This window comes from Marmota marmota, unplaced genomic scaffold (assembly GCF_001458135.2).
Source record: "Marmota marmota marmota unplaced genomic scaffold, marMar, whole genome shotgun sequence".
NCBI lineage: Eukaryota > Metazoa > Chordata > Mammalia > Rodentia > Sciuridae > Marmota > Marmota marmota.
The window spans coordinates 4,017,086-4,036,631 of record NW_025999991.1 but is presented as its reverse complement, the minus strand read 5'-3'; the positions used below and the strand labels follow the sequence as shown (position 1 = coordinate 4,036,631).

Genomic DNA, 19,546 nt, shown 5'->3' with positions numbered 1-19,546 from the left:
CAAAAACACTTGGCATGCCGATGTGAAACTCTAATGTTGACAGATACATACCCATTTTCTTTTGACTATAAGACAACCTTTAATTTCAAAGAAAATGAAGATAAAACAGGATTTTTAGGAGAGTTTAGAATAGAAATAAATGTGGGCTTCCATATAAATAGCTTTATGTTGGTCTTTTTTCCTTTTGTCTAGATTTTTAGATACATTGAAGTTATCCACAAAAGACAGCCTCATTGTGAAGATAACCTACGCAGCCAGTGGGCTGCAGGACTGCTTCTGCTCCATTGTTCAGGCCACAGCCCACAGGGATGTTCGGGCTGCTGTCACTCGGATGAGTTTTTATCTCCTGAATGACAAATTGTCTTTAAAGGGTGGCATTGGCCCATGTGGGGTTGCCTTAAAGTCCTTGGCTTGGCACACTGTGCTAAACAGGTCAGTGTAAGCTTAATGTTTCTGGTTTCAAAGACCTGGATTGAATTGTATTTGGGTTCTTCACCAAACCTTTGAAGATAAAGAGAATGTATTTTATAGTTGCTATCATGAGAAAAATGCTTTTTATAGAAAGAAAAAATCCAGGATTTGTATTACCTATAATAAATAATGATATCAGAAGAGAAAAATTTTAACTTAGGTAATATATTTTATAAGGAATTATTAATAAACCTATAACAATTTTATTTATTTTCCTAGCTTATAAAATCTTATCCCACAAAAGTAAGTACTTAGGACAAGACAGATAAAACACACTGAATGTTTATCCTGTCCATATTTATAAATGAGTCACGATGTCAGTGGATTAATAGATTGATACACCTGCCAAAGGCTGTTTTTGTTTTGTATTGTTCTTAAGTCAATTATCTCATTTCTCTTCTTATTCTGTATTTCCTGAAATTGGTGCTGTATAGCTTTGGTAGTAGTTACTAGAAAGACTCTAGTTTGAAATGTAGCATATCTGACTGGTAGCAGATGGCTGCATTTCAAAGAAGACTGATGAGTAGCAACTGTTAACAGTTTTCCATTTTAGTCTTCACATGGTTTTAGTGTAAAATGTATAACTTTCTTAATAAAGTGTGCAGTTGTCAAAAATGCTAGGTTAAATGAGTTTTCAAAAAGTGAATGCCTTTACTAGTTTTGCTTTAATAATTAGAATATCTAATTAGGCTTTTCTTATCATGTGCTGGAACCACCTAGTACTACCTTGTGAGAGAGCTGATAGCTGAATGTTCAGGGTCTTTGAAAATTGATTGTCAAACACAGCTACTTTTAAAAATTATCTTTACCCCTCACACATCAGATAGAGCACCAATGTCTAGGGAATATAAAGAACTCAAAAAGCTAAGCACAAAAAAACCAAGTAACCCAATCAATAAATGAGCCAAGGACCTGAAGAGATACTTCTCAGAAGATGATATACAATCAGTCAACAAATATATGAAAAGAATGTTCATCATCACTAGCAATTAGAGAAATGCAAATCAAAATCACTCTTAAGATTTAATCTCAATCCAGACAGAATGGCAGCTATTATGAAGAAAAACAACAATAAGTGTTGGCGAGGATGTGGGGGAAAAGGTACACTCATACATTGCTGGTGGGACTGCAAATTGGTGCAGCCAATATGGAAAGCAGTATGGAGAATCCTTGGAAAAATGGGAATGGAACCACCATTTGACCCAGCTAGCCCTGTCCTTGGTCTTTACCTAAAGGACTTAAAAACAGCATACTACAGGGACACAGCCACATCAATGTTTATAGCAGCACAATTCACAATAGGTAAACTGTGGAGCCAACTTAGATGCCCTTCAATAGATGAATGGATTTAAAAAATGTGGCATATATACACAATGGAATATACAATAAAAGAGAATAAAATCACGGCATTTGCAGGTCAGTGGATGGGGTTAGAGAAGATAATGCTAAGTGAAGTTAGCCAATCAAATGCTGAATGTTTTCTTTGGTATAAGGAGGCTGATTCATAGTGGGATAGGGAGGGGGAGCATGGGAGGAATAGACAAACTCCAGATAAGGCAGAGAAGTTGGAGGGGAAGGGAGGTGCATGGGGTTATAAATGATGGTGGAATGTGAGGATCATTATTATCCAAAGTACAGGTATGAAGACACGAATTGGTGTGAATATACTGTGTATACAACCAGAGATATGAGAAATTGTGCTCTATAGATGTAATAAGAATTGTAATTCATTCTGCTATCATATATAAATAAAAAATAATAAAATAAAAAATTATATAAGCCTAAATTTAAAAAAACCATAAAGGTATTAAATATGGGAAAGTCATCACTTTCTACAACATTTTACTCTTTATCTGTGCTCTTGAGGTTGTTCGCATCTACTATATCTGTTGTATGAAAATACTATAAAATTCCATGTTACTTCGCCTTACACTTTGGTTAGTTGTGCAAGATCTGTCAGCCCTATTTTTTTAACATTCTTGCCGGCCAAGGCAAGCATAAAATCTGCAGGTTCAACATATTTGATATGTTCCTGTTTGTCAAAAGAAAAATTTATGGTAAAAGCCAATGATATTTTTTAAATCAGTGACCCTAAATTTTTTTTCTTTGTGAATTCAAACTGTAAAATTAGTATACAACATCATATTGAAGCAAAACTCTCAAAGTGGGGATCAATGGAAGCCCCTAGGGCAGTTCAGATTGGTCAGTAGCAATAACTCTATGTGAGCATCACATTAGATTTTCCCAGGTCTAACCTAAGAGGAGAGTACAGAGTGTGTTTATGTTACAGAGTGTGTCTGTGTTATGTACAGTTGGCCCTCTGTATATACAGGTCTATACTCATGGAGTCAACCAATAGCAGATTGAAAATTCTAAAAAAAGTGTTTGTACTGAACAAAATCAGACTTTTTTTCTTATTATTCTCTAATACAGTGTAATAAAACTGTATAAATAGTGTTTAATTCATATTTGGTATTAAAATTAATCAAGAGGTAATTTAATGTATACTGGAGAATGTTCTTAGGGTTTATGCAAATTCTGTGCCACTTTATACAAAGGTTGGAGCGTCTGCAGATTTTGATATCTGCAGGAAGTTCTGGAATAAATCCCTCATGGATGCTGAGGGACAATTATATTTTTTCTTTTTCATTTTGCTTATAGGTTCATGTTTATTCACTGTAATATTGATACTGCTGCCTAATTTATAAAACAAACTCATGGATTTCTGCTGCAGTGTTTTAGTAAGAAATGTAACAAAAATATATATCACAGATTTTTACCTTTTTATGAAAAATTAGAAAAATTTTACTTACAGAAATATGTGTATAGAAGGAACTTTGGGAACTCATCTAGTTTTGCATTTATTCAGCTGAAGGAACATCACTTTTTTAACCAGTTAGCTAAGATGAACCAACACTGTAGAGGAAAAAAATGTGTGGAGAGAAAATTTCCTGTAAGGTACGACTGTATAAATTACTGAGATAATTTTTTCACAAGCTTAAATTACATTTTTTTCTACTATATATAATGATTTCAAAATAGCTTTCTAGACAAAATAATGTACAGGAGCATGGTTGTGCTTGTTTGTATAAGTGGGGTGTGTGTGTGTGTGTTTGTATTTATTTATTTATTTTGTTACCAGGGATTGAACCCAGGCATGCTCAACCACTGAGCCACATCCCTTGCACTTTTTATTTTATTTTGAGACAGGGTCTCACTAAATTGCTTAGGGCCCCATTAAATTGCGAGGCTGGCTTTGAACTTGTGATCCTCCTTCCTCAGTCTCCCAAGTTGCTGGGTGGTGTTTGCCCACCACACCTGGCTCAGTAAATTGAAGTTAATTTTAAAAACGTATATATCCAAAAACATATATATCCAAATGAATGTACCGCAAAAGGAGTCCTTACAGGAGTAAATACATATTAGAAAAATTCTGACTTTGCCCATATTTTTGAAATTGTCCTCTAACTCTAAGGTCATTTAAGCAACAGATGTAAAGAAGTTTTATATTTTGAAGTCAAAATTAAGAAATAGATGATAGACTCAGCTTACTAGAATTTACAGTTAGAAATTTATCCTCGTTCAGCTGGTTCCTGTTAATTTTGAATGTTTAATGTCTCTACCTCTTTCCTATTAAAAGTTCTTTTGCTACTGTTTTTGCTGAAGCTTTTACCAATTTCTGTGAAACAGGGAGTCTTATCCCTATTTCACTCATTGTGTTGTTTTCTGAATGATCCTTCTAGAATACACATCACCTCTGGCCTCTACTCCATGGCGTGCTATATGGAGTTCAAACCCACTAGCATGACTTATAAGGTCTTTTTTCATCTGGCAGTTGCCTACCTTTTCAGCTGCGTTTCTCAACTCTGACATTATTTTATGAACTACATATATCCAAGTTTTATGAAAGCATGTGAAGTTCTAGGGCATATATTACTGTTTTATGACTTCTTGCCTTTGTGCAGTTAACTCCATGGCTGTCTCATGAATATCTACTCATCTTTGAGCTTCAAGTCAAGATTCTTTTCCTTTGCAATGTGCAATTGTCATGGAATTGTAATTACCATAGTAATTATCTTGTGGCTGGCCTGCATTTCTTCTATAATTGTTAAAGTTGTTTGAGTATTTGTCTTCTCTGCTTAGGTAGGTACCTGGTATTATTACATTCCTCTATCCTCACATATGGCTTAAGGCATAGTATACAGTTGGCCCCTAAAAATGTAGGTTAGATGAGTCTGAGAGCTCTCAGAACTCCTTTAGTCTAGCCATGTACTTGAAGAATTCCCTTCCATATATTCCTGTCAAGTGGCTATGCACCCTTGGCATGAATACCTCCTTTGAAGGATGGTCATTTTTTTTAACTATAATTATTACCATGTTCTTCTTACTTTTGAACTGCTACCTAGTAATTTCTACCCATTAATTTGTTCATTATACTCACATGGAATAAATGCTATCTATATTCACATGTGATAACTCCAATTATTCCTATTCATAACTATAATTTCTTCTTTGTTTTTCCTCCTCACAGATTCTAAATTCTTTCAGTACTTGCAGACTTTTTGCTTGTTCATACTGTTTTAGAAATCTCTCTGTATTCAGATATGATGTCTTTTGGAAGTTTGTGGTGTGGGATGGAGTGGAGGGGAAGAAGGGGCTATTGCTTCTTTTTCTTAGTTATTTTCATCATTCAGAAGTCTTTATTGATGACCCATCAGTTGCCAGACTCTTGTAGGAAATTGAGCAGTGAGGGAAGTTGGTTAAGAGTCCCTGCTGTTCTGGAACTTGCCAAGAAGGTAGCTAAACACGACCTCTCTTCTAAGGGATGGAGCAGTTGGGGGCCAGGGTTTAAGCTAGGCCTCAACAGATAAGTGGGATGGAAGCAGCAGAGGTGCCAGACAAGGTCATAAGGCCTCAAGCCAGGAACCGAAGGCAGGTAGACAAGAGGTGGAGGCATGTGGGAGCTGGCATAAAATGAGGCTGCAGAGGTGATAGTGTAAGATTACTATGGATGTCACAGAAGACCTTTTTTTAACATTTTTATGATTCTTACATTTTATCTTGTTAGATCCTTTCTTTTGCTGTGTCTTTTTGAAATATTTCATCTCAGTTTTTATAATCTGACACATCTTTTGAGCTGAATGTCATTTTGGGGAAGTGAGATTTTAAATAAAAAAATGAAAGGATAATATGACAAACACCTGGGCTGGGGTTTGTGGCTCAGTAGTAGAGCACTGGCCTAGCACATGTGAGGCACTGGGTTTGATCCTTAGCACCACATAAAAAAATAAAGAAAGAAAGAAAAAAAGTAATAAAAATATTGTGTCCACCTACAACTAAAATATAAATATTTTAAAAATATGACAAACACCCTATTACTAACAAATATAGCCTAATGTGAGTGTTGGAGTGTTTATATTAGCATTTATGTTCTAATACTTGGTTGTTCTGTGACCATGGAAAAACTACATAACCATATCTTTGCCTGAGTTTTCTCATTTTTAAAATGGAGCTGTGAATTTAATGAAGATTGATAGATGACTGTGAAGTTCTTAGAACAGAGTCTGGCGCAAGGTCAGTGTGCAATAAGTGCTGGGTGTTATAATTAGTATTATCATTACTTTTATTAATGTTTTGATGTAGTTACATTAGATTTTTTTAAAAGTAAAACATTACAGATAAAATTGAATTTTGTTATTCTCAATTTTCTTTAAAACAAATCATATTTTTTTGTTGACTCTCTTGTAGCAGATTTTTTTTTGTTTTAAAGAATCTCAGGAAATTGGTATGTATCCTTAATGACATCTTTACAAGACTTTTAGCTCCTCACTTTACTACCCTGTTCTTCCTAATTATTGAAAATTAAGTCTGAAACACTGATTCTTATCTGTGAAGCATGACACTTCCAGAATGAAAAAGCAACATTCGTAGCACAGTTAGAGGAAGTGTTTTTCTCTGTGGCATTCCTTTGGTTCCTTTTCTAATTGAGTATTTTCTTTTGAGCTAATTCTTTCTTCCAGTTTTTTCCGTTTCTTGGGCACGTGTTTTCTCTACTACCAGCTGTATTATTGAAGGCAGTTGCCCTGAGTCCTTCCTTTTGCATTTTCATAATCTAGGTTAGTGTCTCATAAGATAGCCTGCTCGTGTGAAGTGTGTTGGGTGCGTATGTGTCTGATGAACAGTGGCAACATGCGTATTTTAAAGAGCTAAAACCATTATTACTGTGTTTGTTATTATAGGTTTCTACAAGTGCTCCCTGCTTGTACTGAAGATGAGAAACTGCTAATAGATATCATACATTTTTTAAATAAGTTAATGAAGGAACAAAGAAAAAATCCATCAGTAGAATTTCTAAACTGGATTCTAGAATTACTTCTTAGACATGTAAGTATTGTGAAAGAATTTGGATATTGGGTTTCAGAAGTGATGCTTTTATAGAAAAGGATAATCTTTACGTGGTCTTTGCTTAGTAAAGTAGTTCTCATCTTGGAACAAATGACGCGTAGCAACATGGCCTTCCTGATATGACCGGGTTTACTAGATTTAATTCTGTAGAGCATCTGGGACCTTCAGTCTTCGTGTTTTAATGAAATTTGTTCTATATGTGAGCTTTCTGCTGAAACTGTATTTTTAAGTGGGATTGCAGGGTGGGGGTGGGATTTAAATAGGTATGTGGAGAGGTAAATAGCAAAGCCAGAAGGAAAGCAGGAGGGATATAGTGATTGTGAAGCTGGAAAGAATGAATAAAGTGCTCAGGCTTTAATCTAATGTCACTGAAGTATCTGCCCTTCCAGCCCCCATTTCTCTCAGGGTTTTGCTCTGTTACAAGAGACTTAGTCAGAACCCATTTAGCTCACTCACTGTCTGTTGTTGGTCCCTGTCTGTCCATCTATGCATCTATTTGAAAATACCTTATCTATCTAATTAACTTACCAAAAATAACCCTTTGCAAAAGTAATCAAGAAAACAATACAAAGAATTAGAAAATAAGGCCTAAACTGATTTAGAATAGGCTCCATTATATGTTAATATCTTTGCTTTGCTTAAAAAGATGATTCTCTGTAAAAATATTAAGTATTACATATTGAAAGTCAGAAATGCTAACCCTTAATGATTGTGTGTGTGTATACAGCTTATTAGATGTTTATTATCATTTCCCTTATTGTAGACTGGTGGAACTGGGGGCTGTTTTGTTCATAATTGCATACCAGCATCTGCCATAGTGCCTTACACATAGTAGACTCCCAGTAAACATCTGTTACCTTAGTAATAAACGTAGGACATTAAGGAAGATATGCAGGAAACATATAACTTTAATTTTATAACTTGTTCAAATATAATAAAATGGATATTATTGAATATGTTCAAGTTTACACATCAAATATATTTATAGACGAAACTGAAATTATAATTCTGTGTCATTGGAGATGTGTGTGTGTGTGTGTGTGTGTGTGTGTGTGTGTTTTGGTTTCTGTAGTTTGGTAAAGAGATAAATTGTTTAGAGTAAGGTGAAAATTTTTTTCATATTTGGGACTTGTGTGTTTCCTTTTCTGTGAAATGTCTTTTGTTATGTCCTTGAGGGTTCTGCCCTATAATTGCATTGTTTCTTTCTCCTCTTATCATAAATTAAGGAGATTAATGCTTTAATAAGTGAATTCCAGGAGCTTTTTTCCTTGCTTGTCACTTATCTTCTGACCATGCGTTTGGTCTTTGGACTTCATTATCTTGCTTCCATCTCATCTACTGCTTTCATATCCTTGTTTCATTGTGTTGATATAATAGTTACATTATATTCCATGACCTTAATTTCACATTTAGTCATAGTCCTACAGGTGTGTGTATCAGATCTGAACACTTCTCATTGCTGACTATGCCAGGCTCTGACCTGCCACCCACCCTTGGGTAAACTGGGCCTTCAGGCTTCCACGCGTTCTACCTATGCTTTCCAAGATGGCGAGTCACATCATGTCACTCCTCTATTCAAATTCTCCATGTGCTTCCTCTCTCATTCAGATAAAGCTTTAAAATACTAACTGTGGCCCAAGGTTTGGGCTTGATTCTGAGCATCTTTCTGACCTCTTCTGCCACCTCACTTCACACATTCTGTTCCAGGCACCATTTTTTCAGGCACTCACACTGCCTGAGCACTCTTGGATTTTCTTTTCTCTTTTGATGTCTGTATGGTTAACATCCAAACTTAATTCAGTGTTCTATTCACATGTTGATCAGAGAAGTCTTCTCTGATGATGGCATCTAATGTAGCACCATCCGTGCCTGTCTCCCTGACTTTTCTGCTGTATTTTTCTTTATTGTACCTGTCACTCCCACCTATGTCTGTTCTTTTGAAAAAAAGCCAGGGCTTTTTTTCCATTTTTTAATCAGGTTGCTTATTTTCCTGCTGATGAATTGTTTGAATTCCTTATATATTTTGGATATTAACTCCTCGTCAGTTATGAGGTTTGCAGATTCTTTATTCCATTCCATAGATTGACATTTCACTCTGTTTGTTATGTCTTTTGTTGCACCAGAGCTTTTAAGTTTGATGTAATCCCGTTTTTCCATGTTTGTTTTTGTTGCTTGTACTTTTGAGGTTATATTCTAAAAAGCTATTGCCTGACTAAAATCAGTTGAAGTTTTTTTTAGTAGCTTTATAGTTTTCAGGTGTTATGTTTAAGATTTTAATCCATTTGAGTTAATTCATGTGTACCATGTAAAATAAAGGTGCCATTTTATTCTTCTGTACATGGATATTCACCTAATAAAGAGACTGTCCTTTCTCCATTGTGTGTTGATGACACCTTTGTCAAAAATCAATTAAATGCAAATATGTAGATTTATTTTAGGGCTGTTTATTCTTTTTCATTGGTTAGTATATCTGATTTTTGTACTAGTACCATGCTATTTTGATTACTGTAGCTTTGTAGTGTATTTTGAATTTAGATCATGTGATGTTATAGATTGCCCCTTTGAGCATCTTTTGTGGATTTTGTGAATTTTAGGATCTTTTTTTCTATTTTGATAGAGTTGTATTGAATCTGTAGACTACTTTGGATAGTATAGATATTTTAACAATATTAATTCCCAAGCATTTTATTATTTTTTGTAGTTTTTTTATAAATGGGATTTTTATCTTGATTTTTTTGTTTATTACCACGTAGAGACACTACTTATTTTTGTATGTTGATTTTTTTATTCTACAAATTTACTGAATTTATTAGTTCTAAAGTCTTTGGTGGAGGCCTCAGTGTTTTCTATATATGGGATGAAATTCTTTGTAAATAAAGATGATTAGGCTCCTTCCTTTTCAGTTTGGATGCTTTTCATTTCATTCTCTTGCCTACATGCTCTTGCTGGGACTTCCAGTTCTGTGTTGAATAGAAATGGTAAGAGGTGGACTTTCTACCTTATTCCTGATATTAGAGGAAAAACGTTCATGTTTTCATTGTTGAGGATGATGATACTTGTGGATTTGTTGTATGTGGCCTTGATTGTGTTGAGGTACAGCATCCTTTAACTAATTTAGGTCAATTTTTTTTTAATAAAAGGGAGTGGAATTTTGTCATGCTTTTTCTGCATCTATTGTGATGGTCATATGACTTTGTCTTTTATTCTGTTAATGGTGCTTTATTACATTTTCATATTTGTGTATGTTGAATCATCCTTACATCCTTGGGATGATTTCCACTTGATCATGATGGATCATCCTTTTAATGTGCTGTTGAATTTGTTCAACAAATTAATATTAGTTAATATTTTGTTGAGGATCTTTATATCTGTATTCGTCAAGAATATTGACCTGTAATTTTCTTTTATTGTCTTTTTCTTGCTTTGGTATCAGGGTAATTTTGGCCTCATAAAATGAGTTTGGAAGTAGTCCCTCTTCTTTTTTCTTTATTTTTTGGAAGAACTTGAAAAGGCTTGGTGTTCTTTCTTTACAGGTTTAGTAGAATTTTGTAATGAAGCCAAGTCTTGAGCTTTTCTTTGATGAGAGACTTTTTATTACGGATTTCATCCCCTATGTAGTTTGATTCTGTTTTTAGATTTTTCTGTTTATTCATGATTCAGTCTTGGTAGATTGTGTCTATCCATTTCTTCTAGGTCATCCAATTTTTTGGTTATACATTTCTATTTCTATTTTGTCAGTTGTAGTGTCTGCTCTTTCATTTCTCATTTTATTTGAATGTTCTGTCTTCATCTAGGTTATCTTTTCAAGAAACTTAGTTCTGCTGATCTTTTCTATTGTTTTTCTAGTCTATTTCATTTTTTTCTTTTACTGTCATTTATTATTTTCTACCTTTTTGTTTTTTATTTATTTTATTTTTTAAAGTTATTGTTATTTTTTTTTTTTCGTTAGAACATCTCAGTAAAATAAAATTCCGGTTTATTGTTGGATAACATTGTTTCACACATACATCAAGCAGGCCAAAAAAAATAAACAGCAACTTCATAGACGGAAAGAAAGGAAGAAAAAAGAAACCTTTTTTATCTTTGGCCTTTTTAACTGTCTCATACAAAACAACTACTTATAATACAGCTAAAGTACTTAATGCCAAAAAAGTTATTGGAATGCTCAGAATAAGGTTATTTTGTTGTTGTTGCTTTTGCTTTTTTTAGTTATTTCCCTTCTTTGAGATTATAATGAACATGGCCACACCACAGGTAAAGTCAAGTGGGACAGAGGATACTCCAAAGGCTGGTTGGTTACCCGAGATCATTAAAAATGGCTGACCCCTGACGATATGTACAAAAATTTAAAATGTAAATAAAAAATACCAACATCACCCTCTTAAAAGTACTTTTAATAAAAAAAAAAAAAGCTAGGCCTTGGAAGTTTTGGTTCTTTCTTTGCTTTCCTGTTGCAAATTCACATTGATTTTGGTCGGAGACTGTGTGTCATCCTAGGATGGCACTGGCTGTGTCCTCTCTGCAGAAGGTGACCACATTGAGATTCGGAGATGGGAAGTGGAGAGCGAATAGGTCATAGCAGCCTCTTATTTGTAGTTTAACTTTTCCTTTTTTGCCATCTAGTCGTCCTATCCATCTTCCGGTTCTTTGTGTCAACATCATCATCCCTGTCATCTGCAGCTGCCCATTTGCTGTAGCTGCCTCAGCATCCTCGCCAACACCATCCTCCTCCTCTCCCTCCAGCTCATCCACAGCCTCCTGCTCCCCATTTTCCTCATTAGCATTACCACCAGCAGGTGGCTCTTTCATTCTCTGCCTCCTCCACAACTTCCTCCTTCTCTGCTAAGTGCTTGGTGGTGGTCTGGGAGCTGGTGTCCATGCGGCCTCTGCTTGGTGGGCCCACGCATGATGGGACATGGTGGGTTGAAGAGTGTGGGGTCTGGGACCATAGAGCTGCCAGAGCTGGGAAGGTGTTCCTAGCAGGAGCTGAACCTAGGAGCTGCAGGAACCATGCAAACGTGGCTTTTCAGAGCAGCAGGTCTGCCTTCTTAAGATTGGGAGCTTTGTTCTTATTTTTTTTGTTTCTCCAGATATAACATAAGGATGTTTATTCGAGATGTTCTTTTTCATGTAAAGGTGTTTATTGATGTAAACTTGCCTCTTAGATTTGCTTTTGTATATCCCATTAGTTTGGGTTATTTCGGATCCATTTTTCTTGTCTCTTGATATTTTAAATTATTTCTTTTTCTTTCTTTTTTTTTTTTTTATTGACACACTGGTTGTTTAGAGCATATTGCTTAATTTCCATGTAATTTGAGAATTTCGCTAAGTTCCTCTTTGTATCAACTTGTAGTTTTATGCCATTATGAAGGAAAAGATATTTGCTATGGTTTCAGTCCTGTTAAATTTGCTAATACTTTTAAAACCAGACATTTAAATGATTTGAATTTTATGGTATGAATTTTTTTGTAGTTACTAAAGTAAAATGAAATTCTTGCAAGATACCAGTTGATTTTAAGAAAGAATTTTTGGTACAATTAAATTTGTTTACATGGCTTTATATGGTGTCTAGCCTTTCTTTAGAAAATTTCTATTTTTTCTTGTCATTTATTATTAGTAATGGTATAAATAATAATAATATTTTTAAGGGTGAGCCAAACAGACTTAAGTAACCATCTACAAACAGGAGGGTTTACTTTCTAAATATCTTGACCAAGATTAAATTAGAAAGTGTTGTGTAACTACAGATGGGTTAGGATAAAGAAAACTTGAAAATAAAAAATTAAGTTCCTTTTAAAGTTTTTTTTGTGTGAAATCAATACAATAAATAAAGAAAATATTATGTAAGAAAGTCAATGAAATAGAATATTCAAAGAAATTGTTTTGAATGTACAGATATGTGAAATGATATGTAAAAAGCTATGATTGCAAAAACTAACAAAAGTACGCAGATATGAATGCCCTATCTTTCAAAAAAAAAAATGTTAATAGAAAGCAAAAAGAAAAATCAACTACCTTCCTGAGGGAAGATTTAGGAACTCTTGTAAAAATTTTGTTTATGTGTTTTATCACAATATTTATTTATTACAAACATGCTGTAATTCTTGGACACCTTAGAAAGTTATTGCCCCACTATTCTATATCTTAACTTAATGGTATTTTGTTAACATAAAAAAAAAAAAAGCTAGAAGTGGTGAATTAAATATCATTCCTACCTGAATGAGTTTTTTGATGGAAATTCATAAAAGTGGTATATTATTTTTCTTTTTTTGTTGAGGCTGTTCAGAAATATGTAATATACATCTTTCTTGGCTGACTCTCATGTGACATACTCGTGTGCAGAGTTCCTTGAGGGAATTGCAGATCCTTGTGGCATAGGTTGCTGATGGATGTAAACTTGGATATGATGAGTGGTAACAGAGTGTGAATTAAGAAATGAGCTGTCATTACAGAAATTGTTTCCTTTTGGAGGTCAGCAGTGACAAAATGATGGCTTAAGTGGTTGATTTAAAATCAGATTGAATACTAATGTCTAAAGACAAAAACACCTGGTATGATTAAACACTTGAGATCAATAGGCAGCAGTAGAGACGTCTGTTCTGCTCCTTGTACTTGAGGAATGGTAACTAATCCCAATTTTAAAATGATGTTGCTGAGGTTCACTGAATCTTAATAACATGGAAATTGAAGATGAAAAAAGGGGAGAACTCTTAGCAGATTATATGCAGAAAGCTGTTAATCTTAGATATATGCCTACTGTGTAAGTATATTAATCAGTAACTTCTACTTAATTTTTATCAGTATATAGAATTAATAATCTTCCCAAGATGAGGTTTGAATCTTAGTTCAAATAATTTGTTTATTTTGTCATTACTTATAGGAGTCCAAGGGTTGATTGTGAGTGATTGTGAGTCAGTCTTTGGTTTTTGGAATAAGATAACCATAGAAAATACATTAATATTTGTGATAGACTAAATGTGTATTTTGATTCTCTTTTTCATGTCAAACAGATTTTGTGGTTATGTTTTATGTAATTTTTCAAAGGCATTTCTTCCTCAAGATAAAAGTTGGGAAAAAATGCCGCAGTCTGGCTGGGCACAAATCACAAGCCACTGAAGCAGGAACAAACTTTATTTCTGAATTCCACCAGCACACTCCACACACGCTCCCCGGGAACTCTCCCGAACGCCACACACATGGCTCCTCCAGGAACCACCAACCAGAAATCCCTCCTCTGGCACTTCCCCAACCAATGGGAACTCTCCAGGAATCCCCGAGAGAACTCCAAAGTAGCAGGCCGAGGTGGACAGCAGGTGTCTAATATTACAATTGAATACACAGCTTAATATAACCATTATCATCTCAATGGCTTGCTGGCGTCACCTCTCAACCACTACTTCTGGCAAAAATGCCATGTGTCATCCCGACTTGGCTGTGGCCCTCAACAAAAAAATACTGCTTATATGTAAAAACAGTAAAACAAGTTAAAAACAAATATCCTTCCCCATACTTTGCAAAAACTCTCAATTATATTAAATATAGTTGTTATGCTTTATTGAACATATATATAATATAAACAATTTTTGGTTTTAAGTTTCTTTTCCCTGAAGGGAATGCAGTTTTGTTTTTACATTAAGTTCTTTTATATGAAGTCAGATTTCATAACAGCAGTGATTGCATTTGTGTTTTCTCTGTTATTGTGTGCTGTCATAGTCACTGGAGATACCACCTGATGCTCAGGATGGAATGCTAACTGCTTTTGGAGGATGAGCTTCCTCTGCTCTCAGTATGGCTTTCCTTCTGTCTTTTGGCCCTTTCTTAAGAAAGAAATGAAGGTGCAAATCTTGAAGTTTAATCAGAAAGTTAACTGAAATCTTGTTTTCTTAGCCTAGTGCCAGTGACTTTAAGGTGATTAGTACATATTCTGTGTATCTCTTAATGCTTCTGGTTAACGCACCGTTTTCTACTCCCTCAGTACGTTAGCAAGCTATTCACTATTTATTGATTGCTTCTATTAGGTGCCAGGCACAAAATAAACATTTAGTCTATTACAAATATTAGTTATGGATTTTTGTGTTAGAAAAGTAGAAAATTATTATCTAGTAATTAGGGTTGTAAATCTTTATAGGTAAAAGGGAATCAGATATTAAAATAAAGTTTTTGAAGAAATGTGGATCATACCATTAAGTAGAAAAGATTATTTTAATAGTGTTTTTCACTTAGTATCATGTTTGCTTAAAATATATAATTAAAGTTGTTTACATTTCTACTTACAGAAACAGATGAGAGTATGTACCAATGAGGTGTGATTATGTGTGATTTTCTCTCATTGTGTTTTTTTCTGTTCTCAGTTTTCTATAACATATGCTTTCTTTTTGTTGAGATGACATATTAAACACCTGTTGAATTTAGAACATCTTTATTGATGCAGTGAAGGCCCAGACCTACTAATTACATAGTATAACTACCTGTTAATTAGATAGTAAAACTTTTTAGTTCATCTAGAACATAGGTAGTAACAAAAAACCTTTATAGGAAAAACATATAGCTTAGAGAGTAAATATATTTTTAACAAATTTCATTTTTTAGAGCCCAAACCCACTCTTAGACCTGCTGGTTCTGACAGAGACTCAGGCACGAGAAGAAATAGATGACATCCGGACTGCTATCAGGCAGCAACTTCAGAAAGAACTGATTGCACTTTTCAATACCTTGCTTCTCAGTTTCATGGCAGTTACTGACAGGTATCATTTGTATTGTTGAAAGTTTGGGTACAATTATTCAAAATCTACTTTTCCTCTGATTTTCAGAGATTTACTTCTTTAAAATTAGGAGATATAAGTACTTTGGTACTGATAGTTAAAATTAGTCTGCTTATTTGCATGTTGATGTATGTTACATTTTAAAAAACAGAACATTTATAATAGTGTCTATTTGGTTACTTTGTTGTTGATCTGTGAGGAATTGAACTTGTAGGCTTTAGTATAGGTTCTTTGTATTTCTAAAATACTTTAAAAGCAATTGGATAGCAGATATATAAAAATCATGATCTTAAAAATCATATGCCTAATGGAATAGGTAATAGTATAGTTAATAATCATCAATTTATATTTGAATTCATTCTTGACTACTTAATTTTAAGAATTTTATTTTTTGATAGAAAATATTCTATTGATTGATCTGTTTCTGACAGTCTTGCTTAATTATGTGTTAAAGTCATTAAAAGCTTTCATTTCCTTTTATTTTTCTACAAAAAAGTTTTTGTCAATTAAAAATTAGCAAGTTTTTCATGACACTGAAGGATTTAATACAGTTTTAATATATTCAAATTAAACTCATTTATAGTGTGAAATTATTTTTTTTTCAATTTTTTATGTCACTCTTGGATAACACAACCAATATCCATTTATGTATTTTAAATGTGATTGCTGCTTATATTTTGCATACATACTCTAGTTGATAGTTTCTCTAAACTTCTCTTGCAAAGCCTTGTTTTGAGAGGAAATGTTTTTTTGCCGTTTTGTCTAGTTCATACCTTTCTAATATGTGGGAAACCCCTTGCAGCCAATAGGACAGCCCATTAAGTCTATAACTTTCTCTGTGGTTGATTTCCACCCCCCCCTTTAAATGCATAGGGAATGCTTGGAACTTCTTTACGTTTTCCAAACACAGCTGGCTCTGAAACTGCTCCAGTGCCTGCGAGTCACAGATGCCCCTCATTTCTATGGCCTGCCTTCCCTTGAGCGGACATTACGAGGGATGGCTCACCTCACCGCATTTCAGGGATGGAGCTCACATTCTCCTCTCACACGGCCACTTGACATTTGCATGAAATACTTGTCAGGTCTTCTGGAGGTAAGTAAAAATAACAGCCCCAAATGACAGCTATTTACTATTTACTGATTGCTTTTATTAGGTGCCAGGCACAAATGCATTATATTTTTATTTAACTCATCATAATGGTTGAATATTTTAATTAATTTTATAAAAAATATGTACAGAAGATCACCCTGAGGAATACTCTCATTTTCAAGAAAAATTGAGGCTTACTTTAAATCTTTTCATTAGGGTAATTTATTTATTCATTTACTTTGTTTAACCATTTTAATTGTGAAATATAATACATGCAGGAAATACATAGCTCATTGAATTATCACATAGTGAACACCTCATGATTACCCCCAAGTCCAAAAGTACAGCTTAGCTGGCATCCCAGAAGTATTCATTATTCCTCAGTTGAATTCTATTTGTTCCTTTTGTAGAATATATTTTGATTTTTTTTTTTTGGATACTCCACTTCTTGGCATTTCTTGATAGTTTTACCATTTAAGTGTGTGTCTATGTATAAAATAATCTTTGATTTTAAAAAAAATTTGTGTCAGTGGTTTCTTTCAACATTATGCTTATAAGATTTATTAATTTTATTGCCTGTAGGTGGAGTTTAATATTATTTTATATGGTATTATATGTACAACATTTAGAAGTGTATTTAGCTTTTCGTTTTCTAATATTTTCAGCTCTAATTACCTTCTAAGCATGTCCTTAATTATATTGTAGGGATTCTGATATATTCTGATTTCATCATCTTTTGGTTCAAAATATCTTCAATATGATGTAATAAGCACAACAATGATGTGGTTGTGCACCACCAGTAGAAGGACAGCATTGCCACTGTGCTCTGGCAATCTTGGATTTTGGCACTTGGGCCACATAGTCAAGGCTTCTCTCCCCAGCTGATCTGGCAGAATTTCCTTTGATCCTCTGGAACATGAGAACATGGGGGATTGTGAGGAACTTCCAAGAAGTTGAGTGTCATTCCCATCATCATCTGTTAGAAGTCTGTCCTGACCTGTTTCTTATTCCTAGGCCTGAGGAAGTCTGGGCTTTCTGCCGCACTTCCCCAGGGTTACAGCTGTGGGGTATAGAGCATGGTTTGGGCTTTTTAGCAACAGAGCACTATGCCACTTGCGGTACAGTTGTCTGGCCTCTTTGTGCCAGTGTTCACCTTGCACAAGGGACACTGGGAGTGGCACCTTTGGCTGTACTTGCAAACTGTTTATGTAATAAATTGAATCTTAAAATGGATCATTGTTTTCTTATTGGTCAAATCTGTCAGCTTAATTTTGCCTTCTAACCTTCACTGACAGCCAGAGATTGAAATCAATATCTGTATTAGGACTTTAGGAAAAACTCTTGAGGAGGGAGTGTACAGTTATATTTTAAAAGGTGAATAAACTGATCCACAGCAAGTGGAATTCCAGACCTGGATTTTTTTTTTTTTTTTTTAACTAAATTTATCTATATCTTCCTACTCTTTTTTTTTTTTTTTTGGTTTAGGTTTGTGGTTTATTTTTGTTAATTTTTTTATTTACAAATTCTGAATACTCATATTACTATAACATTTAATATGAAATTTACTATAGTCCCTTTAGTAAAAGAGATCTTATTTAAAAAATAATTATAAATATTGAAATAGGTAATACTGTTGGTATAGTAACGAATTGTTCCATTCCATGCTGCCAGGTGTCCATGGCCAGAGATACATGAATTTTCAAACATATTTTAGTTAAAAATTATAATGTTTTTAAAAAAATTTATACATTCTAACGCATTTAGAATGTTATTCAACCTATAGGTATCTAATTTATAGCATTAGTTATAATGTGATTTATAAATACTCCATTTATGAACCTTTTATTCAATACATCTCTCTAAAAAGGGTTTTATCTATTTTTAGATCTGGGATATGCAAGGAACTATTATATATATGGCATACCATATATATATATATATATATATATATATATATATATATGTATATATATATATATATATGTGTATATATATATATATATGTATATATATATATATAGTAATAACTGAAATGGAATTGTATTGTTTGTATTTGAAAACTATCAAAAGTACTTTTATTTTAAAAAATTGGGTAAGAAGGGAGACTTCTGATTATAGCTATATTGCAAATACTAAAAATTAAAATGAGACACTTGTGGTATTGGAGAACAAAAGAACTTAGGTTTAGGTAAGAAATACAGGTAAAAGGCAGTAATCACATTCTCAGTTCAGTTATCTTTGAGATCATTAAAATCAGTACAGTTTATTAGAGGAGAAATAGATAAAAAGTATAGTTCCTATTTTATAATGTTTCATGAAAAGCTTGACTAACAAATCCTGATTTGGTATAAATGGGGATTTATTTCATGCTTTATAAACTATCTTGTGAAGAAAGTCTTTGTGTTTATATGACAGGAGAATAATATAGATAAACCTCTCATATTTGTTAGAAATTATAGCAGAGTGACTTTTAATCTTGGGACTTTATGCTTAGTTTATTAGGTAAATAAGTACTACTGAATAAATTAGTCTTTTTAAGCATAAAGTAAGGCGTATATGCATGGACTTCAGAGCAAAGTCATTGTTGGTCCAGCTGTTTAGTTTCTTAGTAATTAAAGTGGATTCTGTTGGACATGGGTGACATGCATCTGTAATCCCCCAGCAACTCAGGAAGCTGAAGCAGGAGGGTCACAAGGTCAAGGCCAGCCTCAGCAATTTAGCAAGACCTGTCTAAAAGAGAAGTGGGTTGAGGGGAAACTGGGAGAGTGGCTTAGTGGTAGAGACCCTGAGAGCTCAATCCCTAGTACTAAAAGGCGGT

At 34.0% G+C, this 19,546-nt stretch overlaps 1 protein-coding gene across 9 annotated transcripts in view; it reads left to right on the top strand.

Moving 5' to 3' along the window:
- The window catches only part of Rttn (rotatin), a 163,839-nt gene that overhangs the window by 65,856 nt on the left and 78,437 nt on the right, over positions 1-19,546 (top strand). For all 9 annotated transcript variants that reach the window (XR_007348943.1, XM_048806632.1, XM_048806633.1 and 6 more), the window contains 4 exons: positions 193-432; positions 6,711-6,855; positions 15,466-15,620; positions 16,512-16,731. Coding sequence is in view for 8 of the 9 variants with exons in the window: in XM_048806632.1 (XP_048662589.1) it covers positions 193-432; positions 6,711-6,855; positions 15,466-15,620; positions 16,512-16,731 (760 nt within the window). In the remaining variant the exon portion in view is untranslated. The remainder of the gene's footprint in view (positions 1-192; positions 433-6,710; positions 6,856-15,465; positions 15,621-16,511; positions 16,732-19,546) is intronic.